Source organism: Bombus pyrosoma, linkage group LG4 (assembly GCF_014825855.1).
Source record: "Bombus pyrosoma isolate SC7728 linkage group LG4, ASM1482585v1, whole genome shotgun sequence".
NCBI lineage: Eukaryota > Metazoa > Arthropoda > Insecta > Hymenoptera > Apidae > Bombus > Bombus pyrosoma.
The window spans coordinates 5,165,989-5,191,681 of NC_057773.1; the positions used below are offsets into that span (position 1 = coordinate 5,165,989).

General features: G+C 39.5%; 1 protein-coding gene and 1 long non-coding RNA gene across 2 annotated transcripts; both read right to left on the minus strand.

Moving 5' to 3' along the window:
* Positions 1-8,920: 8,920 nt before the first annotated feature.
* Positions 8,921-16,687, minus strand: LOC122567212. The gene is made up of 3 exons (XR_006316723.1): positions 16,603-16,687; positions 10,521-10,606; positions 8,921-10,440 (listed from the first exon to the last, which is right to left on the minus strand). It is a non-coding gene; the product is annotated as an uncharacterized LOC122567212 (long non-coding RNA).
* A 1,442-nt stretch (positions 16,688-18,129) lies between these two features.
* LOC122566645 lies at positions 18,130-20,423 on the minus strand. The gene is made up of 3 exons (XM_043724198.1): positions 20,318-20,423; positions 19,131-19,372; positions 18,130-18,207 (listed from the first exon to the last, which is right to left on the minus strand). Exons 1-3 carry the CDS (start codon positions 20,421-20,423, stop codon positions 18,130-18,132), a joined length of 426 nt encoding a protein of 141 aa, XP_043580133.1.
* Positions 20,424-25,693: the final 5,270 nt, after the last annotated feature.

Here is a 25,693-nt window from a genome sequence, read left to right on the forward strand (position 1 = left end):
CGTCTGGCCGCCGGTTAATTAAGGATTGGGGCAATGAGGCCCAGCGATGCAGTTTCCGTGATAATGATTATCTGCGACGGTAATTGAGCGAGCTGTTACGCCAGCAAGCCGGGACACCATAGAACGCCGAGAATAAAGAAGCAGGAAACCTCTGATATCTTGTTTTTGGAAGATCCTGAAGAAGAAAACTTCGAAACCGAAGAAGAAGAAACGACAAAATTAGTTTTATTCTTTTTAGTTTGAATATAAGGACGGTGCAAAATAACTGAAAACAAAAATATAGAAATGTAAAAATGATCCTATATTTGTTATAAATAATTTATATATATATATATATTGGAATAAATATACTTTTATATTTGAGATATATAATTTTGATATTTTCCCTTTAACATTGTTCATTTTGTAGTCCAAATTCATTTGACCCCTAAACATATGGAGAATATCCAGGCGAAGAAGGATAAAAAGGATTCTACGTTGATATTCTGTTTTACGTTACTGAACTCTGTAAAACTTTGGTACTTTAGTACTTTCTTCGATGCTTCCAGTGATAATTCAAAGCTAACACTGTTATGCGCATTTCGATAAAAATTTGTTTCACTTTAACAAGTCATCGTCTAGAGATTTCCCTAAAGCATTTAAATTCCAAGTTACATTCTCTTTTAGCCTTTTGTTCTCTTCTACGTAGCAAGTGCTAATTTCAAGTTGGTGTATCATCAAATTAAATCCTCTTATTTATAATTCACCTTTGCAACAGTCTAGACTAATCGTCTTTTCTTTATCTGAATACGTATGTTCCTGAAGCAGGAGAGTTAGGTGAGTAATTCTAGCAGGAAAGAGGGGAACCTCGTGGATAGCCGCGAAGCGAGCCTGCAGGCAAAACGACTGGACGAGATCGGCGCGGATGTGTGCGGACACGAACAGGTACGTTCATAGACGAAGAAAAGGTAAGGGTGGCACGCGCGGCCCGCTTCTATCGCTTCCGGGCATCAGCGTGCTCGCGAGCCGCGGCTAATTGCTCTTTAATGCAAGCGAGCGAGCGAGCGAGCGAGCGAGCGCGTTGCTTTTCTTAGACGCCGAGGGAAACTGACCGCCGTCCTAGACGGCTGTAAGAAGCAGAATATGCGGGATTTATGCCGGCCCCCGGACTTTTCGTTACGCTTTGTTTGGAACATGGTTCTAGTTTTGAGAAAACTCTCGGTGCCTCTCTTCCTTCTTTTTAATTGCGACGGATAACTGTGCCTCTGATATCGATCTACAGCTGAATACTTAGATTACAATATCGCTAATAACCGAGGAATACGCGTAGAGATTGAGAAATATCGTAGAAAGTTTCTTGTTTCAATTTAAATCCTGTATTCGTCACGATGTTGAGCAATCGTTTTTTCAGAAATATTTCAATCTTGTTACGTTGGTGATTTGCAGAATTCTGTCAATTCCTATCCTCATTCAGTTTAGCATTGTTGTAAATTCTTTTATATCTACGTACACGTTGGCCATGTGCGCTAACCCTCCGATTCTCATAAGCACCAACAGGTGCTCTCCTTTATTCGTTTGACAGCATAAGCAAATCGCTGGCTTATGGGTTCTAATGCACGCTAATGACTTTATTTTAGTATCAATTTCAGTGTGACACGGTCTTTGGTTTCGTTGTTATTTTTTATCACAATAACGAGATATGGAAAAGAATAATGTATTTCACATGTATCTCGAAACAACTTCTGTGCTTCGTTCGGTCTCAATTTTCTTTAATGAAAATCAATAACGCAGACGTGTGTACTAACGTATTAGGCATAAAAATCGTGTTAAAAACCACAAAATCTATTCATAAAAATAAAGATCAAGTGATTGGAAAAAATTAATCAAAGATAGCAGACTTCCTTCCGGTCAATGATACAGAATAGAGTGCCATCACCTTCTACGACATGCATAGCGCAGGAGATTCTGCAATAAGTCTTACAAAATCGTTAATGATTATTTCCCATAAATAACTAAAAGTACATGTTTTTTATCTGGCGAAGAAATCTAAGAATTCTCGACGACAAAGAAATAATTATTCTCTGAATCGTATGTCGTGAATTCTTTGACACTTGATTACACCGTCAAAGGGTCAATGAATCTTTCTATTATCAAGCTGACTTGAAATCGTGTTCTCCTTGTGTTTCGCTTTACGTCGATTCTTACCGTGGAAAACGTGGTTGGTCGCAGGGACCACATCTGTCGAGGTGGGCTTGTTAACGTGCGCTCGGTTCGCGGTAGAGAATGGACGACAGAAAAGTACATAATACCTGGCCGGGATAGTAAATTTTATAAAATAATACCCTCTATGGGGCTGCATATTCATTTTTCTGAAGGGTCCTCCCCACGGTTCCCGGTGTCCGGCCTGAGTCGTCTACATATGTATGAGCTTCTGCTCGACTCCGTTGGTCACGCCTCGGCGAATCGAGCTTTCTGCCCTTCATTTTTCCTGCCAGCGTTATACCCCGTGTACGCGGCCCGCGACCGAACAAACAACCGAGGCTGACCCGAAAAAAAGCCGGGTAAACCGGATGATTAGCACTCCTCGACTTCCTTCCTTCCTTCCGTGTGCAAGCTGCATAACGACGCTCGACTTTGGATGGCTTCGAGCGCTCGTAATTCCTTGCGAATGCACGCCGAAGCTGAAGAAAGCTTTCGGTGCACGTTGCTTCTCGTATTATTTCATTTTTTTTTTTAGTAGGAATTCTTTATTGCCTCGTCACTGGACTACGGATTATCTATCTTTGCGAAGAGAACGAAAGAAGTGAGATGTATATAGTAATTTGCTTTGCTTAATAAAAATAGTAGAAATTGACGAGTGTGCGCATCGGACATTTTATATATTTTTCTACATCATACGCATCCCTTGGATTTTTACAATTTTATATTTATTGTAAACGCGAAAAATTCATCGATCAAAATTCTTATAATGCTATACGATTAATATAGTATAATACTTGTTATGTCACCCTCATCGTCCGTCTCAATTAATATTATATAAGAAGAAAAGAAAGAAACATTAGTCCACTGTAATGCAGCAAGAAAGTAAAAATCTGCTCATTCACGATTTTGTCATATGGCAGGAGACATGTACTTCGGACATTTTGTATCATATTTGTTTCTTAAAAAAATTTCATTCTCCTAATCGTTCCAGACACGACGTTTTCTCGTAACACTTATATAATAATATAATTTTCCAGCTCCAACCCTGTAGAATCTTTCATTTTGTTCTGTGTGAAACTTTTCCAATTAAATACACCATTTATGTTCATTTTCACACCATGACGTACTTAATACCTAACAATCCACACTTTTAATACCTTCGCAATCGTTCAAACTAACGTTCGATCGACCTCTCCGTATCATGCCGTGGCGGGAACTTTGACGAGGGTCTAATTGCGGATCGGTTGGTACACTGGCGTCTTCCTTTCGTTTTCGTGGAGAGTTTGCGGCAGAGGGGCGACCGCTTCTATAAAATTGTAGCCCCTTATCGTCGCAGAGGAAACGAAACATTAAATCGACTCCGACGGAGGGGGCGGGCTGTTTCGGTGGGTGCGTCCGAGATTTCCTGTGCGGACTCTGGATGCTAGGAAGGATGACTTCCTACCTAGAGTAGAGGTAGAGTAGAGTAGAGTACAGGGCGCGTCCATCGCTGCGCGCTGGCGTCATCGAGCTAGATTTATTCGATACAAGGAGGGAACGCGTAACAGGAATTCTCGCGCTGGCTCATCTTATTCTTGCAACGCACGCGATCCGGCATTGCTTCTTTCCATTTCGATTTCAACTTCCTTCCATGATTCTTGATTGGACTATCTTTTGATATAGCACGAAGTACATCGCGCGCACGTTCGTACGTTTTGCGAAGCTCGTAGATCTCGAATTTCGCAGATATCTATGGAGAAGGAGAGCGATGAAATTATTACAAATACTTTGAGATACCTGGTATTTTTGATGGAATGTTTTATGAATAATCAGAAATCTTCCGTTACTTACGATATTCCATGAATCGTTCTGTGATTCCAATTTCTGAATTTTATCTTGTACTTATTGTTAAATAGACATGGAAAAAAACATTATTTTTAACCTTCGTATTACTCATTTTTATGAAGCAGAAAATGTTATACAGCACGAGCTCTGTATAAATTATACAAAAAGTCTGTATAAATTGGAAACCAAGGAACTGAAGATCTTCAAGTTTATTACTATTATTTTATTAGTCTCGTTTATCTGATGGTAACTTTACAGATAGTACAGATATACCTCATAAAGTATTCTGGAATGCTATCCAATATATTCAATCAGAATACAATCTCAATTTCTCCAATCATAAGTAACTTGAACGCTTGTATCAATCAAATCTGACCAAAATATAGAACATACATTGTACGAAGTAGATTAACCAGAAGATCAACATCCGCAATCCTCTCAACACATCTAACAGTAGAATCAGACGATCCGTTTTAGACCGCGCACCTAATGCCTGTACGCACTCGTCGATGACACTTTCCATAACACGTGTTCCATATCATCGTCCGCATAACGCGTCCACTGCTCGTGACGTCTTACACGCAATCTTTTCTTGCTTTTCTTTTTCTTATTATTTTTCCACATACGTTTGCTCGCAATATCGCGATATCTAAACAAGTTTATCATTAATGCAGCAGTAGCGGCGCATTACTAGGAATTTGTATATAATGGTGCTATGTACATATGTAATGCACCGGCCCACACATAATGGCGATATCATAAGATACGAACCAATAGCGGCAATTGTATGGAAATATGTATCTATGAATGAAGACACTTTCATTTATGAAACCAGATACTTATGTACCGGACACGGGCGTTGTAACATCCTGCTATTATGTGTCCTTACCTACTGCTCCTCCCTCCTCCACGTCTTTCCTCCTCCGCTTCGCTATCGTCTACCTCGCCTCCTCCCTTCGTCGAGCCACCTTCTGCTACCGTCATACACTTTTATAGATTGGCGTTCGTTCGATGCTCGAGTTTATGCGCATATCGATGAGCATCGTTACTTCTTTCCTGTATTAACTTGGATTCTCGCTGAAAAATTCGGATAAATTAGCTGTAACTGTTATCACGAATCGTTAATTTTCAGTTTACTTATCAGATATGTGGTCATTTGTTATATAAATTTCTGGAGGAGATGGTCAGAAGATTTAACATTACAAGGATTCGAAAGTAAGTTCGCGCAAAATATTTCGAGAGGAGATTTGTAGGAGACGATAACCAGAAAGTTTAACTTGAGGCTAACTTGAAATCAAAATACGGAAATAATCTTAGAAAAGAGAAAAGATTTAGGGAAGAATTCTTAAAATATTTCATTTGGTACAGATTCGAAAAGAAACGTAGAAGAAAGGTTTATATTGGAGGAATTTCTGGCATGGCAATTCATGGAAATATACGGAAAACTTAATTTGATAGAAATTGAGGAAGAATTTTAGAAAGAAAGAAAAAATAGAAATAAGCTTTGAAGAATTTCTAAAGGAAGAAGATCGCTGTATAGAAAATTTACGTTCGTAAGCATTGGAAAGGAACTTTTTAGAACAGAATTTGAAGGAAACATTTTTGAGGGAAGAAGGTCGTTAGAAAATTTATTTTAATGAAATTTCGAAAAGAATCTCGTGAAAAGAACGTAGGAAGGACACTCGAAAAGAAATTGCTAAAAAGCGATTTTTATATCCGAGTCTCAGTTCATTCATACATGATGCGGTCAGGAGGTACGAGGATTCCTCCGGTTTGTAGATCGTCAAGCAAGAAGGGACGAGCAAGCAACCCTTCATCGAAGGAGGTGGCGGAGGAGGAAGAAGGCTGGCGAAAGAGGCGAAGCCAGTCAGGGAAGGGAAAGGAAAGAACGAGGCTGAATGCGGTGACTGTGACGCTTTCCGGTCAGGTGCCGCCCTGACGATCCTTCTCCTTCCAACTTCCATTTAGATCCACTCATTCACTTACTTTTACCCTCCTTCCTTTGCCTTCCCCTCGATCTCTTCCTCCTGAATCGTCCTCCTCGTCGTAAGAAGGAAAATAGAGTGCACGCAGAGGAAAACAGGAAATTAATCCTTTCTAAATCGAGATCGCGAGACGAAAAAGAAAAAAAAAGAGAAGTGAAAAAACAGAAAAGACGATGTTTACAGAGTCAAAGTAATCGATTTTAGAAATTCAAATTTTTCATCGGAATTCTATAAATTTGCAAATTGCTGCATTTTTGGGTATTCTGATAATTTTTTGTTAAATATTTTTTCGTGTACCCGTCGTTTTGATTCCTTTTATCAACAGTGTGTATGTATTAGTGGTCAGTAATATTAGCCGAGCACACTTTAACATTCCTAATCACTCGAAAATCTTGCAACAATGAATTAAATAGCCTCTGTGTTGGATTCAGATTTTATTTCTGATTCTCAGTGTGTTGTGAATCGAGAATGATGGATAGCAGGAAACAAACGAATTTCGCTGGTCAGTAATATCCGACAATTCGCATCAGAAAAGAAGATACCGAACGTTTCTTTCTATTTACCAGGTTATTACCGGCGTAATTATCGCGCTGCCTCGGGAGGCCATTGTCACAATGGGCGTCCGGAGTTTCCCTACGATTATCGTACCGAAAATCTCTCGCTGGCCAACCAACTCCTCGTCAGCTTCCTGCCTGCGACGGACAACGATTATTTGTCGCAACAACACCGTAAATTCTGCCAGAGAGGAAGGAAAACGGAAAATTAGTCGAAGGAATGACAGCTTTCCATCCTGGTGATCGCCGTTTACCAGACGTGCTGAATGTTTAGACTGAAACGGTTTCTTTTTATAGAAGAACGAACAGGCACATACAGTTTAACATTCGTCACTAGATAATGTTGAATTTTCGTTATTTTAGCTATCCTGAATTTCGAATACGATCGATTAATTCCATTAACTCCAATTATTACGTTTCATTTCTGTTTCTTACGAATCCTCTTGCCACTGACGTTTCAATTTCTGTGCCTAGCCATTTCCTTATTTTTTGTATATCTTATTATTTCAAACTTACCCCAACAGGTGCACGATTTGTCTTTAATTAATTTTCCAACAAACTTTATCCATCTAGATATTTCGATCTTACTTTTCTGTCATATATCTTACATATACCAGCGAGTTTACTATATCCAACCACTTTTCAATATTTTAAGTCCATCATATTTAGCTATTTTTTAAATATTCCACCCGAATTTTATATTCTGCGTTTAAAATACTCACGCCGTTTATTTTTCTAATTAGTCTGAACTTAGCGTAGCCTAAACTTAACCCGCTCAACCCTCGAACAAACTTCATCCACACCTAAATATTTCAACCTTTCCCTCGAACAGAGAGCCTCTAGAACAGCTATAAAACTTTGCACATTAACGTCCCTTTTCAACCCCATCTCTCGCAACACAAAACGCACCCTTAATTATAGGACCGTGCGTTGTTTTCGCAAAAGCGGGGCGACGATAATCTTGCACCTCGTCGTAGTTTCTCCATGATTATCCTACCGAAAAATCTCCTTCTCTCGTTTGTGTGCACCGTCGTCGGTCGGCGTCGACTTCCTGTGCCTGCCGGGTGGACAATGACCAGCACTTGCCGCAATGGCAACGGGGCAGACGCGCTCCTAATATCTGCTCGGCCGATCTAGTTCGCGGAAGCCGGCGATACCTGTGCATAAACGTATGTAGGTATGTATGTTGGTACGTGCACGCGCTCAAACCTTCTCCACTACATACGCAATACGCGACCATAAGCACAGTGTACGTGTGTGCATGCGCTCCACTATTCTTTCTTTCCTCTCCTTCCTGTCCCCTTCGATTCGCGTGCGTTCCACGAATACGCTGTTTTTTGCTCGCTCGAATTTCTATCGTCGCCTAGGAATTTCGATGTTTCGGCTTTTAATTTTAATTATTATAGATGAGGTGTGTTACAAACAGGTGTGCTATCGTATAGAAACTCCAGTTCTATTAAAACGCAACCCTTAACACTCTCACTGATCTACGAACTTCAACTTTCCATAGTTGAATATTTCACAGTTGATCACGGTAATTTGCCTGACTCCACTTTTAGTTTGCGTTTTATCTTAACAGAGATCATCGATGATTCATATCGCGTAAAATACGAAGTACGAAATAAAATCGGACATCCTTAACTCAAATACCTAGAATATCGCAAAGTCTGATACGTAATTAATAATCCAACGATACCAATTATGGGTAAAAATCAAATTCCAAAATTTTCAAAAACTGTGAAGAAACTTGTCCTAAAATTATAGTTAGTTGCATTGGATGTAGTAAAAAAAAAGTTCAGTATCTAATCCTAAATAACTTTCACGATTACTAGTAGTCCAACAATATTCAAAATCCAGCACCTAATCCAAAGCTATTCAACTATTCTCACAATCGTCGATCCAGATCCAAAGATATTCGTTAAGGATTAAGAAAATTTCGGAAAAAATCGGAAAAATCTCGACGAAACCTGTTCCAAAAATCACCTGTCTGGTTGGTTGGTTGGAGACCCGTCCCAGGTGGTCAGGTTTGCATGCGTCTCTTCCACTTCCTAGAGCGCGCATCCCCACGCGGCTACGGACACGCGTGACGCGTACACTCGCCAGGAGGACTCGTGCTCTCTCGCGACGACCGGGGGGAGCACCGATTTCATCGTGGGCGAGGGGTAGACGAGGAGGCGGAGGTGGAACACCTCCGGAGAGGGTTTCTGGAAGGAGGATATGATGGCTCGTGGCGTTATGCTCCGCGAACTGTTATGCTCCTCGGGCACCACCGGACCATAAGCTAGGCTACTTCGCTCCCGTACGCTCGGCGCAACAGCCGCCACGTTTCTTGTTATATTAGCGCATCGGCGTCGCCCGACTAAAGCCAACGAATCATCCTCGAATCATCTTCTTCCATCCAGTTCACCAAGTTCTTTCTCATTCTTCTTCTCTATAGTTTTTGAAATAGTTCTTGCTCCTCTCTTCTTTAGTTTAGTTGTGCAAGATCGAAGATTTTTCATTTTCTGGGGATAGTTGGAAATGGTTGAATGTTTTCTACGAAGCTGTGAGTCTTTAATTAAGGTTCTGTGTTGATAGTAGATGGGTAATATTTTATTATATATTTACTCGTATACGTGTCTGATATTCTTTAGGACGTCTTTATAATTCCGGCGCGATAATTTATAATATTCGTTCATATGGGATATTCTTTGCGAAATAGTATATCAATGAATTAGGTGTATATAGAACCCTTTTAGAAACCAAACTAATCAACTCGATCAAATCTCGTTAACGTTAGATCGTAGTCAGACATTTTATACGTTACAGTCTAATAGCGTCTAATTCTACAGAATTCTATTTGACATATCCTACTTTATCCGGTAGGATAGTCTATTCTACTTCTAGATTAGATAACTAAGTTGAGCTGTCGTACGGAAACATATTTACGTAAAAACGTCTAATATTTATTGCTTCTAATAACCTAATACCAATAACAATTCAAGTATCTTTACATAAAACTATTTTTATATAACAGCTCGAGTTAGTTATGTAAAAGCATTATTATTAAATATTTAAAAATTCCCAGAATCCAATGTTTCGTTAATATAAATGTAATAAGCTGTCTTTCCAAAGTAGAATATTCCGGTGAGCAGAATTCAGTAGAGTCAGACGCCAATGGATCTAGGCACGAGCCACGAGTCTGCGTCGAATATGCCTCGCAGTCTCTGACCCGCAGTTCCTCTCTGAGGTACAGTGTTCCGGGGAGGCGGAGGTGGACGAGCATCGCGATGAAGAGGTGGAGGAGAAGGACGATGGGGAAAGATGGCGCGGGAGGAGAAGCGGAGGAAGGAGCGTGTTCGTCGTTCAGCATGCGTAAGGAGCGCTGTGGCATTATGCACGGGCCCGTAAGGCTGGCCTGAAACGAGCGAATAAGAAAGTAGTTAAGGCCTCGACTGGCGGAGGTGGTTGCACGGATCGAGGCATTAGTTACCAGAGGAGGAGAGGGTCGACAGGGGGAGAGGCCTGCTGCCACGCGCTACCTGTCTCTCCTCTCTCTTCTGATGCGCTTCTCCTCCACCTCGTCACTTCCTCCTCCCTCCTCGATCCAAATTTTATACACTCGTTCTAATATACATTTATGTCTTTGGCTTTTTTATTTAAATCCTTTATCGTCGATAGGAAACTTTCTTCCACTTTTCGCTCCACTCTTTTCAATACATTTTTCCTCCTTTTTCGATTCTTCATCGTTGATAGAAAACGTTGATCTTCCATTTTCTTTTTGCCCGCGTTAGACCGTCTTATTCTACTTCTTGAACGTCTTCACGATGTTTTCCTTTCTTGCGTTCTCTATATTTGAATGACTCGAAGAATCCACAGACACGGCTTAGATAATTCAAATATAATACAGGTACAATCTGTAATCAATAATGTAATGAAAACAGTGTTCGTCTTCCCAATAAAGAATGTATTAATAATAGCGGTAAATCCTAATTACACTTGAATTTTATATCAAGCAAGCTCTTTCAAATGAAGGATCGTATATACGAGGATCAACAGTAGCGATGAATTTCTCCTTAACTTCTATAACAGAAATGAAGTAAATTATCAAAAGTACGTTAGAATAATTATAAGTAACATATAATATATATAACATAAGTAATACAATAGTTACAATAATTATATTATAAGTCAACTATAATTATCCATTGTAAAAATCTTCTACATGGAATCGTTCCAAATTTCTATCCAATTGATAGAAATACAGCATTTCGTCGTTCGCTATGAAGCTTCCACGCTGTCTTTTTCTCTCTTCTCGAAGTCCCCTACTCTTTATGATTCCCGCAACTCTTCCTCCCCGTTCTCCGTGCCATTCCTTCATCTAGCTCGAGCGATCATCCTCCGTGCCGTAATGTGTAACAACGACTCGTCACACTCTGCTTGCCGGCGCACACGATAATTGCCCTCATTATAGTTATTTAAAAAGCGCTGCCGCCTCCTCCGCGGCGATCGAGCCGCGATATAAGGACGCGAGTGCTCGCGCGCCAACGCGAGTTAATCGAGACGATAGTTAAAAGGAAGGGGTAGAGAAGAAGCGAAGATCGAAAGAAAAGAGGGAACGAGGCAGGGTAAAAAATAAAAGAAGAAAATTGGCCGCGTATGGTCGTGCGCCTTCGTTGTACGATCGTAAGTCTGTCGCGTTACCATAGGCAGTTTCAGCCAGTTTCTTTCCTTTTTGCTTTCCTCCGCCATCTTCCTTTATCCATCCTCTATCCTCCTCGATCGTTGCTTTTTTCCACTATCCATCCAGTCAGGCCATTGTTCCGGTTTGGAGGTTTTAAAACGAACACAGTCGGCTCTCTCGATTGTCGGTCGTTCAAGAATACCAGATAAGGACGTGACTTTTTGTATTAATTTGTTGCCTTTTTTATTCTCGCTTCTCCGTTTTCTTTCTATCGTCCGCTTGTTCGTCTAGCTTGTTGTATAATACGGGGATGATTCAACGGTAGCTCCGTAATAAGAGATTAATGGGGTTTAATTAGCAAGCGGGATCGCAATTATCATGTGCAATGAAAGTTTCCCGTAATTGGGGAATTAAATGCGCCGCGGTAGATAAATTGACGGAGATTGTGTACCGAGGGGGTTGCGGCCTTTTCGTCCGCGGACACGCGCGAGCCAGACCGCTCGTTAAATTGCGCGAGTCTCTTCTACGGCGACCCTCGATTTATTTATTTATTTCTTTTTCGTCGTTAACAGTATTCATCGAATCGTCGTGCTATTTGAAACGTTTCTTAAGCATCTTCGCTCGTTGGCGGAATTGTTTGTTAGGTTTCTAATATTTCTGAAGCTTCGTCTCGTTGCTAAGATAGAGCGAAGATGGAATTTAATGCCACGAAGAATATTGCAATACGACACAGTCGAAGAAACGTGTAACCTGATAGATTCGAAGAAATAACCATTTTGAAAAAAGATAATAAATTCGCAACGTTTTCCAGCAAACGTATAATGTTACTTCAGTTGTTGCATTATCTTAACTCGATCGGTATTAGGGTGACAAGAAACGCGGTTAATATAAAATGAAACGAAAGGATAGTTTCTGACGTAGGATTGATCGGTAACGTATTAAATTCTAAAATTGTTCTTTCACAGAAGACGAGAAACGTAACATATTCCATTGCTTCTTCGTCTGTGACTTCCATCTATTATATCCGTTTCACATTTGTTACAGTCGAAGAATATCATTTAACGCTATTTGACGACATTAATGCATTTCTATGCAACATTGTAGAAACCAAGTCGGCCATATTTAATATCTATCCGTTCGCGTCAGAAAGAGGCAGAATTTACTCGACGGCCGGGATGTTCGTGATTTTATGGTCCGGTTGGAACGCGACGGTTGCCACAGCGTTACGAATGTTGCAGCTTTTAGACACTTCGCGCGTTATTAACGGTTTGCCGCGAATCACGAGCCGTGCTATATTTGTGTATACACGGAGCGCCGCCTCTAACGGTAAACGGCCGAGCAAATTCTAGGGTGGGTGATAATTAAACGCTGCACATCGTCTCGGGTCAACCACGTTTTCCTTCTTACGTTTTCCTCCACTTACCCGCGTTGGATTAGCAAGCAACGTCCACCACGACATCCTAACGACTTTGGTCATCTTTGAAATTCGTATCTCATCTAATCGAATTGGCCTCCGTGTCAATTTCCTTGTCAAACTTCCCAGAGATCCTTCTCTACGATTTAATTGCTCAGTGACGTCGAAACAATCAACGAATGTAAAAATTGTAAATTGTCGATTGTAAAAATGGGTCTTCGTGTCAATTTCCTTGTCAAACTTTCAAGAGATCTTTTTCTACGATTTAATTGCTCAGTGACGTCGAAACAATCAACGAACGTAAAAATTGTAAATTGTCGATTGTAAAAATAGGTCTCCGTGTCAATTTCCTTGTCAAACTTTCAAGAGATTCTTTTCTACGATTTAATTGTTCGAAACAATCAACGAATGTAAAAATCGAATACGAATGGGGCGTATCAACTGGCTGTTAATAACTGGAAGTGGTCCCTTAAGAATCTTCGTAATCGATATCTTCAACGTTACTCGACACTCCATTGAGTATTCGCTGTTCGCTAACACACGCCTCGCATAAATTATTCACGCAGTTTGTGAAGCGAATCTTCCATTCGACTCTAATTTATAATATAACGGCCGGCCGTTTTACCGTTGCTTCATCCAGAATATTAGTCAGCTTTTCCTCGCCTTTGGCGAACGTTTCTTTCGACTCTCTCCTCGTCTCAACTTCGAAACGAGCTGTGGATTAATGGCCAGCAATAATGAAAATTTCTATTGGATCATCAATCATTCGCAGTGCGACAAGTAGATCGTGGATATTTATGCAAATTTGTATTTTTATAGACGCAATTGAAAGAATGGAATTTAAGTAGAAAATTGTTTTATCCATTAAGAATCGTCAAAAATATTATTCGAGTCAGCCAGAAAGCATTATATTAGAATTAATAAGATAAACGAGGAAATAATTTTCTGAAATAAAATAATGTACACACGACGATTGAATCGTGATAATTAATTACAACCGAGGATATTAACATCGACCGAAGAAATTTGCCTCTGGATAAGTACAAGCTACTTCGAGCGTAGTTCGCTTAAAAAATTCTCATAACCGAATTTGGGACTTATCAGGCAAATTATTTAGTCAAATAATCATACCTCGCTGTATGGCGGCTTCCTTCGGAGTGATAACCTAAAATTTATCTGTAATATTAGTCTCAATTAAGATCGTTCAGGAGAAAGGCTTCCCACGAAGATAAGAGTAAACGAATATTCTGGATCCAGATCGTCGTACTATCAAAGGGAATATTTCCGCGTTCACGACTTCCGCGTTGCTATCTGCAAAAGGAAGGTCTTATCTGGTCGACATCGTCCTCACGATTCCGACGGACGCGACGCGTGCGATGCATTTTTACGGTTCAGTTTCTTTCGAAAGACTAGCGAAAAATTCCCATTACGAAGACGATTAAAATTACGATTACTCGAGAAAGAGAAACGGAATTGTTAATTATTAATTTTGTGACTCTTTGTTCGATCGATCGTACATTATCATCTTCGAGATAAAAACTATTTAAAAAAGTATAAGTCGTTGCAAAATGAAAATATTTGATCAAACAACGCTGTAACAGGTCGACTACGACAGGTGGTCGCCGGTGGCCCACGCTAATAAATTGTTTACATCGATCGAAGCAAGATAAATTTCATGGACCAAAAGAAGTTGGATGGTGTGAATAATTTAGATGACATTGCGAGAAAAAGACGCGCAAATGCGATATGGTATCTTGCAAAAACGAAATGCTATGGTATGGTTTATTTCAATCTATCGCGGCTTCCAGGTCAAAAGGTATAAAAATCGCGTGGCAGTCAGAACATTGTATCGATGTAACATTACGTGTCCAGTTGAAGGATTAATCTGTATCTAAATAAACATTAGGAGGCAAGAGGAGAATCGAACGTGAGGAGCAAAAAGGAGGCGAAACTGAGCCAGGGCACGGTGAAACTGCGTTTAGCCACGACACCGAAAGAAGCGGGAGCAGCAGCATTCCGCAGGGCATAACTTAAGCGAGCCCTGAGCTCACGAAGAGAAGAGACGGGTCACGACGCCATGTGTGCGGCCTACCAACCACACCCACCACCTATTTATTTATGTCTACCTCACGGCTTTTTGTTCGTACCATCGAGCTTTCATTGCGCCGTGAACAACGCGAACAATCGAGGAGAGCCGCTTGCCCTACCGGAAAAATCTCCTTCCCGAAGGAATCGTCCTTCGAGCCAGCCCGTTTCGAATTATTTGTAAAGCGGTGCACAGAACGCTCTTCTTCTTCTCTCTCTCGGAGAATGGTGCACGCGAACGTGCTTCGGATACAGAAGGAATAACACGATAAAATGCGTTTTGCTTCTGCCTTGAGCTTTGTTTCAGAGTTTGTCTTGGATATTATGCAATGGAATTGGAATTATAGCAATATTGGGATTGACCCTTTCCATTTGCCCTCGTAAATCACTTCTTTCTTCCTTTGCAAGTATTTTAAAAAAGATTCTCGATGTCTTCCACGTAAAACTGTTCCAATGTATCACTTTGCATCGTCCAATCTGCAGTGCAAATCATCTCTCAATACAAATTACCTGTAAAAAATAACTTTCCCACTCGAATGCCTTCAAAGGTACAACTTCAAGAGCAATTCTTTATATCGTTGTAAATCGCTCTTCTCTGTCACTAAAAATATCCTCAAAATGAATTCCCAGTACATTTTATATAAAATTATATATTCGACGACCATTCTGTAACATCCAATCGTAATGACACTATTAGGTTGTCCGAAAAGTGTCTTTCTTTTACAGACCTGTCTTTTACGACGATGCATCTTTATACAAACATGAACATAATCTGTCGAACGTCGTGATCTTTATTTTGATAGGAAAAGATGGATCATACGTAATTCGATAAAATAATATAAAATGAAAAATGTTATGCATCCATTATTTCCTTATAAAACGAAAGAAACTCTTCAGACGACCTAATACCACCAAAGACTGTGACTTTCCATTCGAATTTTTAGCCGATGATACGATAGGGGTACGATACTTGCAAACTCTTCCTATTCTGCTTGTCGTCATACATCGATGTTTCTTTCGTCAAGAAGCACGTTGAGATGAAATCAGCAGCGGTGCTTGCACGATATTTTCCTTTTTCTGTCGAATGGTTTGGGAATCTCGCGCGAACATAAAGTCGATCTTCCGTTTCCGGCGAACACAGAGGCCATTGCCGTGATTTTTCCGTGAAGAAGCATGCTTGACCGGGGTCAGGCCCCTGGTTCTATCGAAGCTACGTGGCTTGGACGTTTCTAAGGCCGCGTGCAACGCCGTTCATGACTTAACACGGTGCTTGGGTTCGGCTGTGCTTTGGCGGTTCAGCCTGCCGGGACAATGCCGCATTGTTTCATCGTCGTAGCTATCTAGTCGGCACGGTAGCGGGCCCGAACGATGTTTATTATCCTCTTGCGCAACAAAACAAAATGCCCTCGGTGTTATATTATCCTCCGGTTCGTGGTCGAATCAGTTTCCCATATAAAATCCACCTGAGATGCCACGGACTCCGTCGTAACTTCGAACTGGCCACGACGAGAGTCTGCTCTGCTCCTTCAGGGTGTCCTTGGTGCTCGTACAGCACCAAGTGGACTTCGTAGGATTACGTGGAAAATCCAGATACACCGTGGAGAGCCTTTGTTAGCCTGAGGATGTGCCTTGAAGATTGTTCAACAGTGTTTGGACTTCGTTTAATCTTCGTTTTATGTTTATGATATCTTGGCGATGTTTTGCATGTTATTCGGACATTACTTATGAATTTTATTATTTTGACCGCTGGATTTCAAGAATTCAAAGCTACGATGTTTTATAATAAAATATATGTATATGTAGAGGTTTATGTGTAGAGGATGGTTAGTCAGTGAGGTTTAATGGACAAGATTGTCCGTTATTGAAACCGTCTAATATATTTAAAATGATACTAACCGATTCGATAAAACAGTGTATAAGTCTTAAAAATAGGATCGCTAATGATTCGTTAATTAGATCGCTGATAATTCGTGGATAACTGGTTGATAACTGATCGACAACTGACTGTAACCCCCTTTCTTGCGATCGCTTATTTATACTGCTCGGGGGGAAGTCGGAAAATTCGAATTTGTCTTCGTTCGACGATTGCATGTAGCGGCGACGTTGTTTTGCTCGGAGTTTGTTTATTCTTACATTACATGTATCCTAACGATCTCCATACTCCGAGGCAAGATAACAACATGATGAGAATTGACCTTTAACTCATGTGCCGCTACATATAGTTGCAAGTAAAATATATCGTATGGTTGAAAGCTTGGAATCGTTATACGTTAGATTAGAAAAGTGTTTAGTTAAGGATTTATTGAGGAAAATTACCATTCGTTTCATTTGAAGAAGATAATGTTAGTTTATGTGGTCTTTGCACGTTAATTAATTCATTCGGCAATGCACATTCGCAATAACGTTCATTGTATCTCTTGCGATCACAGCTGAATTAATGAAAAGTTAAATATCAAAAAGATCAAGTATTTCTGTAAAATATGTGCAGGAAAGGCCAAACACCTTACGTGCAACTTTTCACAATCATTTCCTTACAATCAATCCATAAATATGCGATTTTTCACAACCGACACTGTCGCAATCGCGAAGATTGATTTTTTCAGACACGTAATCCTCGCAGAAGTTACAAAGATAGCAAGAAAACTACGTTGCAAGCAAAGATTTCCATCGTATCTATTTTAAAACTCGCAACAACGCGGGCCTCGTACAATCAACAATTACCATCGCCCATGATAAATAGTTAATAAATAATTTCTAATTAGCCGGTTTGCACGTTCGTGTTTTCGCGTTTAGCATGGCAGCTAATTAATTAAGGAAACTCTCCTATATCTCACGCATCCTAACTGGCCGCGAGTCCTCCGGAAGATAAAGAAACGAGGAAAGAAAAACAAAACGCCGAAGGAAAATAGAGACAGGCAAGGAAACAAAACGAATTAGAAAAGCTTTAGTGGCCATTGTCCGAGCTGGTGAAAGCGAACCGTTTCCAGATTTGATCTCCGATTAGCCTTGGCACGATTCGATGGATATCAACGCGCGTGTTCCCTCTCCTCTATGCCATTTTATCTCGTCACATCACGAGAAAAAAAAAAGAAAAAAGAGAAAAAAGAAGAAAAAAAAAAAATACAGCCAGGCAGCAGAAGAGTCAAGAGAATAGAAACGCAGGATAGGAGCGTCGGCCCCCGCGGTTTTCTTATTTCCATGAAAATCGCTCGCGCCGATCCCGACGACAATGCCATTCCGGTGTTTTAAATGCAAATCCGCGAAAGGAAAAACCGTAAGGGCATTATAATTTATATTACTACATGTGGCAGCGGCACTTCCGGCGAGAGAGCATAGGCGCAGTTCCGGTCAGCTCGGCCTGGAGATCCTACATCGCCAGATTATGAGCCCATGCCGCTTTTACAATGGATCGTCTGCCCTGACTCATACGTCAGCCAGAATAATTTCGTTGCCATACGCGTATACACACGTGTAACCCAGGCGGTGTCGTTGTCGACGGAGCTAAAAAGAAAAAAGCAGAATATATATCGTACGATCTCTCCTACTCGAGTAAAAGTTCCTGGCACGTGTTCTCGATGCTCCCGATAGATTCACAGAACGTCTTCGATGATTGATGTAAGAAAGAAGCTTTCTGTGGCTTCGTTGAGCGATCGAGGATAGATCGTTGGATTTTTGATAGACATTTTTCGATATTTTTACGAATTGAGGATTCACGTTTCTTTCGTTAAATTCAATTATTAATTGTCTTGCGGTTAGACTTTCGAGTTTCTTCGTGGTTAACGATCGAGGAAGACGGTGTTTATATTTTGAACTTCTCGATGAGTTTTATATGTTTCACCAGGTTCAGTGGAATTTTTATCGTTTAGATATTTTTAAATATTTTTACTTTTTTTAATGATGTATCGAGGAATGAGCTACACGTGCCAAGGATTTTTGAAATTTGTAGACGTTTCGAAACTTTGATTTGATTATTGAAAACTTCATTTATTTAATATCTGCAATGTATCCGTTTGCCGGATGGTCTGAAGATATTTTTGCAAATCGATGATTCTTCCGTGGTATATCGTGTTAGGGTTAATTTTATTTAGAACTCGAAATTATGTATATTTAATCAGATCAATTGAAATTCATCTATGAATTATCCTTTCTACTTTCTCTCGTTTTTTAACATTTTTAAATCTCTTTTTGTTTAATTCTTTTTATTACTTCGTAGTTACTTCCTCGTCTGTTTTAATCGAGTTTATTTTACAACTTGCTCATACCAAGGAATAAATTCTTTTTATAAAAATAAATTCATACTTTTAACAACTTTTTAACAAACTTTATACTCCTACAATGGAAAATTGTATCTAAACAATAAATTGACCATTTTTTATAAAGTCTACGATCTTCTGTACGGTGTTCTGGAATCTGGCGAAGTTTACTTTGGCTTCCTCCGAGGATTTCGATTTGTAAATGGCAGTGGTGTAGGCGGCTGTCAATTCGGTGACCAATCTTTGTGCTCTTTTGGCGGCGGCTTCAATCGAACCTGACGGTGTTTTGATGCTGTGCGCTGTCCTTACGATTTCCTCTTTGATGAGCTTCACTAGCTGCTCGTCGTCCTTCTTGCTCGACGTCTCCGTGGAAATAATATGAAAAATCTGTCTGATGGTCTCGTCCGCTATACCTGAAATAAAAAGCTTCTTGAAACAACGAATGATTCGATTTTCCTTTGTATTGATTTCCCTCGTGCAGCTTTAAAATTCGTCGAAGTAACCTTTGATTCTCTCGCTTTATTCTTCTCAAGTTACTTCCTTGATTTACTGTTTAGAAAATTTGGCAAGAAGGAACTTCTGCCAGTTTCATATTTTATCGTTTCTTGAAATATTTGGCATTCAACCTTGAATAAATTAATTCTAATGAGATTCAAGCTACTAAATTAGTGAAAGCTATACACTGTATACGCTACTGATCAAAAGATATTTGCACAAATCTGCACAGTCTATTTTCGAATCATTTATCTTCGCAGAATCTGACAATTTAGAAGACAGAGTCACTTTACGGTTTTAATTAAAAATCTAGCAAAGTAAAAAACATGTCTATTGACATGTGTAGTACGTATTTCACTAGAATCGAGGAAATTACAGCAGATTTTTTTTAGTCGATAATGTATATAAAATACTGATTGCACTTATTTTTCAAAAATACCGAAAAATTCATTGTAGGAATTCTCTGACAAAGAAATAACTATTGCAACTTTTCCCTGATTCAAAACCATTTGAAACTCCTTCAGTAATTTAATATTTCACGATTTTAACATCCAAGAATTTTAATCTTAATATCGTACAACTTTAATTTCCCTGTCAATCTTAATACTACTCTATCAAAAATTCTACTCTTAATTTTGAAAAATAATTCCACTCTTCTACTCTTAATTCTATATTTTTTATTTCTTTAAAAACGCGTCAAAAAGTCACCAGAAAATAATTAACCTTCCAAAAATTCCCAATATATTCCAAATATATACAATAGAAGAAGAATCGAAAAATCTTTACAAATTAGCTAAATTTCTCTTATCGTTAACTTTGCGAAAGAATCTCATGAATTATCGAGGAAAGAATATTTTGTTCACCTGACGCCGCTACCTTGCCCTCGATCGATCCACGTGGATCAATCCCGCTGGATCGCGGCACGCTGCAAGTTGCAAGAACGATCGTGATCGTTGCGAGCTTTGCCATCCTTGAACGTTCCATCGGTCGAAACTGCGGGTCGTGCGACATTCGATTTTCTCTTTTTATACTTACAGCCAGCCACGTTGTGGTTCGTGTGCGTCGTCATATGATGTAAATTGTAATTTCTCGTTCGTTGTCGGAACCGATTATTACGAACGATCGCGATGAGTGTCATTAAAAGGAAAAGACAGAAGGGAAAGTGGAGCAACGTGACGTAGAAAAGCATATTGTTTCGCGATTTACATTGATTTTCATGGTGATCCATGGAGGGAGAAGAAGCTACTATACTGGGGAAAATTGCAGCTACGTGAAAGCGCCAAAGCGGTTTGCAGCAGTCTACGGCGCGTTTGCGTCGAAATTGCTGTACGTTTTGGATGCTACGAATTGGATTTTAATGAGAATTTAATTGAGACTGATATTTACAGATCTTAGTGAGAATAACGTTTTGCCTTTGAGTTAAAATTCTTTTTACATCTGCGGCTAAGGGTTTTGATTTAGGATTGTTAAACTATAATTTTTACTAATACTATGATTTTTTTTTTACTAATTAAAATGAAGCGATTTTCGAAGCAATTTAGATGGAATATTATTTTAATAATGCAATTCTAAATAAAGATTAAAGATGCAGAAACAATTTTCGAACAAAAGAATTGCGAACAACTTTATAAAACAAAGAATAACCTTAGTCTATTGTGTCATTCAAGTAAACCCAGCGAAATAAGCTGAATCAGAATTTAATGCTAGAATTACCAGACTCATCAAAACGATGGACTCCAGATTCGTTGATCTTCGAGCTGAAAATTAAAAGCGAAGTGGTGGCTTTAAATTCTATCGCGTTTCTTACTGCAACCTCCTGTAATATCTCGTTTTAAGTTTTCCTCTTTCAAATTAAGAAATAAAATTTGCGCAAAATTCTTACGAAGCTTTTACGATATTTCCAACGATTCAGCCGACTTTCTTCCTGTCAATTTCATTTTAAATTTTTTCCTTCAAAAATTGTGGCGTGATATTTGTATCAAGTTATTTTTGTATAATGTTATTGTGTGAAGATTCTACAATATTTTGAACGATTCAGGCGACTTTCCTCGGTTAGGACAACGGGCTCAACAGGTCGTCGGTTCCCCCTCGAAAAACTCAGAACCAGTGCCGATGCTAGCCGGCGGTAAAAGTGCGTGAACATAGGGAGGGAGTGCATCCAGCCATGATTCCTCTTCACCGATTTTTACCCCCTTCCTGTCCCCTGTATACCATACTCCCCCATTGAAACGGCGGCTCGATTGCTCGCGAATAAAGTCTGCAGTGGTTTCCAGAATTCGTGTTTCGCAAAGGACGATCACTTTCACCAACGACGATACACTATGGACTATACCCGAAACCATTTTATATACTTTGATTTATCTGTTTTATACTTGCCACTGCACGGTTGAAACTACGTGTTTCTTCAAATTAGTTATAGAATATTTCAATTGTATATTTGAAATGTCGTTTGATAACGTTTGACCACGTTTGAAAATTCTCCCGAGCAAGCTAGGAAATTTTCTGCTACATTTTTATTGAACAATAATTTCACAAATTCTATGGCTATCTGTTTTTCATGTAACGATTTCAATGAATATTGTGATTTTTATTTAACAGTAATTTAGATAGATCATGGTAGCTGTTCCTGTACGATGTGTATCTATGTGATCTAATTATTTCCTAATATTAGGTTGTCCGAAAAGTTTCTTTCGTTTTATGAGGAAATAATAGACGCACAACGTTCTTTGTTTTATATTATTTTGTCGAATTTTACGTACGATTCATTTTGTGTTGTTGAGACAAACACCGTGACATTTCATAGGCATGGTTTCACATTTGTATGAAGATGCACTGTGGTAAAAAACACGTTTGCGAAAGAAAGACACTTTTCGGACAACCTAATACAAGACGTGTGACAGAAATCCTAAGCAACTTAGAGATGACTGCGGATATTTATGTACTTGTGTCAGATTCAGAAAATTGAAACGTACAGGGACATAGAAAATGCACGTGACATACAAAAGTGTCGAAAATATCCGAAGTACACTACTATTTGATAATATCTAGCGAAATAACGAATGGAATCTGTATTTGTTCTAACAAATCCATTTCACGTTTCCCTTGAAATTCTCATCGAACTTACGGCAGAGAAATTACAGTGAGTGCAGTAAAAATTTAATCTAAGAATGTAATTTAAACCGTTTGTATACAATTATCGACCAGCTTCGTAATACTATCGGCTACCATTCGAAGAATCAATTGCATCCGAAAGATTTACCACACGAGCATAAAAAATACCGCCATAGAGGAAAAAAAAGAGATTGCACGTGGAAGGCCGAGCGAAGAAACGCAATTTGCACGATCATTTTCCTCGATAAAGGCATCGAAACGTTGATTTCACCGCGTTTGCCTTGTAATTTCCAACTTTTCGACTCGGTTTGCGCAACGAGACTCGCCTCCTCGTACGAGACACAAGAGTGTCCGCGGCTGGGAAAACGCGATACAGTGTCCGATTAGCGTTTGCTGTCGCAATGTCTCGGCTAGGAAAAGCTGCACGCGAAAGGAGACGCCGCAGGATGTCGGGATAATACACATTATAGGCCGGCCATTATTACGCAGGAGTTCCCTGGCTCTTTCTACGTGCGCAACGCCGAGCCGGAAGGCCGACTCCCGCGTGTCTGCTTTTCCTGCATGAATGAAATGTAATTTAAGCTTACTCAAGTACCCGTATTTCCATTCATCCCACATTCGCGTGTTGAAGACTCCTACGTTTGATCGCCATGGGGGATGCACTCGCTCACTGAAATCTGTCGGAGTTTTCGTTTGAATACCTACGCTCCATCTTCGATTTGGACTTTTAGCCGATTATATGTTAGGTTAGATTTTTATCGATTTTAAGACAGAAGGTTCGATATCTTTTTTTATCTTATGAGATATTCAATGTATTTCAGAATTTTTATAGGTCGAGGTACAATTTGGTTTGTGAAAAGTCACCAGGATTTTGTTTGGACATCTACGTTCGATCTTCGATTTGGACTTTTAGCCGATTTCACGTTAAATCAGATTTTTATCGATTTTAAGACAGAAGGTTCGATATCTTTTTTTATCTTGTGAGATGTTCAATGTATTTCAGAATTTTTATAGGTCGAGGTACAATTTGGTTTGTGAAAAGTCACCAGGATTTTGTTTGGACATCTAAGTTCGATCTTCGATTTGGACTTTTAGCCGATTTCACGTTAAATCAGATTTTTATCGATTTTAAGACAGAAGGTTCGATATCTTTTTTTATCTTGTGAGATGTTCAATGTATTTCAGAATTTTTATAGGTCGAGGTACAATTTGGTTTGTGAAAAGTCACCAGGATTTTGTTTGGACATCTACGTTCGATCTTCGATTTGGACTTTTAGCCGATTTCACGTTAAATCAGATTTTTATCGATTTTAAAGCAGGAGGTTCGATATCTTTTTTTATCTTTTGAGATGTTCAATGTATNTTCAGAATTTTTATAGGTCGAGGTACAATTTGGTTTGTGAAAAGTCACCAGGATTTTGTTTGGACATCTACGCTCCATCTTCGATTTGGACTTTTAGCCGATTTTACGTTTGAAGCTTTATCGAAGATAAGAAGTTTGGAAACTTTTTTTACTTTCTGCCACGCTTGACGTATTTTACAATATTTCTCCGACGAAACATGACGTAGTTTATGATTATTTGTCAAAGTTTCGCTCGATGAACACCATAATTAATTTAGAACTTTGACGAGTTAAGAAAGTAGAATTTATTGGTTTTAGGTTGAAGTTTCGTGAGAAACAGAAAGCTTAATCTATTTTGTCCGATGTTCGCATTATTTTTCAATTCCTGACAATGGAATACATCTCGATTTATAAACATTTTCTACGTACAGTTCGTAGAAGTTACATGTTATTCTATATCGTACTATGAATTTGTTTTCAACAGAGTAATATATTTACTTACATGAAGATATACATCTCCGTCTAAGAAGAAGAAGAATATCTCTCAAAGACGAATAAAATAAAAATATAAATCGTCTCGTCCATAAAGAAATACCACGATCCTCGAGAAGCTCTACTTCCGGGACCCGATCCACTTCGTGTCTCACGCACCGAACTCTCCTTTCTCGAGGAGCAGTCCGAGGAAGAAAGGGGTCTAACAAAGAAAGAAAGAAAGCAACGAAGAAAAAGAAAAAGAAGTAGCGAAGGAAGGGGGAATGAGAAAATCGGCGCACGAGTTCCTCGATAGACGGGGTCAAGCCGACTTCGGTGGAAAAGAATGGCAGCGTTTAAACGGGGCTTAAAGTCATCGCGGACGTAATCGGCCCTGTCGATCTTCGGTGGCCCTCTCCGGTGCCATAATCCCGCACCGAGAAGCGGCGTCCATTCAGCGGCTCTCCACACAGCCCGATTGGCATTGATCATTGTGTCTCACACGATCGGCTCATAATAGGCCACGTCGTTTCCATCGTTCCCCGTTGCTGATACGAGAATAAAGAGTCTCGATCTTTTCGGCCTCGTTTCTCCTTTACTCTCGTGCTTCTTCTCCTTCCCATTTTTGTATCTTCGTACGTGTGTACTCTTGCGAGTGTGCTCGTGAGGACCTGGAATATCGACAAAGTATTCTCCAAAGAGCGTCATCCCGAGTCTTGCAACGGGGGTGTCGCTGATAAGATCGTGATCGATGGTACGAGAGATCGATATTTCGTTTGTTCGGTTTCGGCTGGAGAAATCGAGGATTTTTCTGATTCTGGCTCCGTCTGGCTTTTCTCGTATAATAATTTAACAGCTAGTAATATCGGTGAATCGACAAGTGACAAACAAAGAACGCAGAGTAGGAATATGACAGATTTCCCATTTCTTTATGGCGCAGAAATTATAAAATAAAGTAGCAAGTAGTTCTGTGTTGTCAAAATTGTTCTTTCGGTTATTTTACTCATTTTGGGTTTGACACTTGATATGTATCTTTCGATTCTCTTCGTTACTTTCACGGTACTAGATACGTGTGATTCCATTAAAATATTGTTTGTTCCAACAGTCACAGCTTTGATTGCTATATATTCGAATCCAACGGTTTCTTCTCGATTATGGTCTTTTTCTATCAAAATATCCCTTTTTAGTCATAAAGTGACATGTAAATGGGAAGATTAACAGAAATGTGCCGACCATATTTTTCCCCTGTGATTTTCAAACATACAGTGCGTTATGGATTTCTGTTGCACAGACAGTTCCTTGTAAATTTTACAAT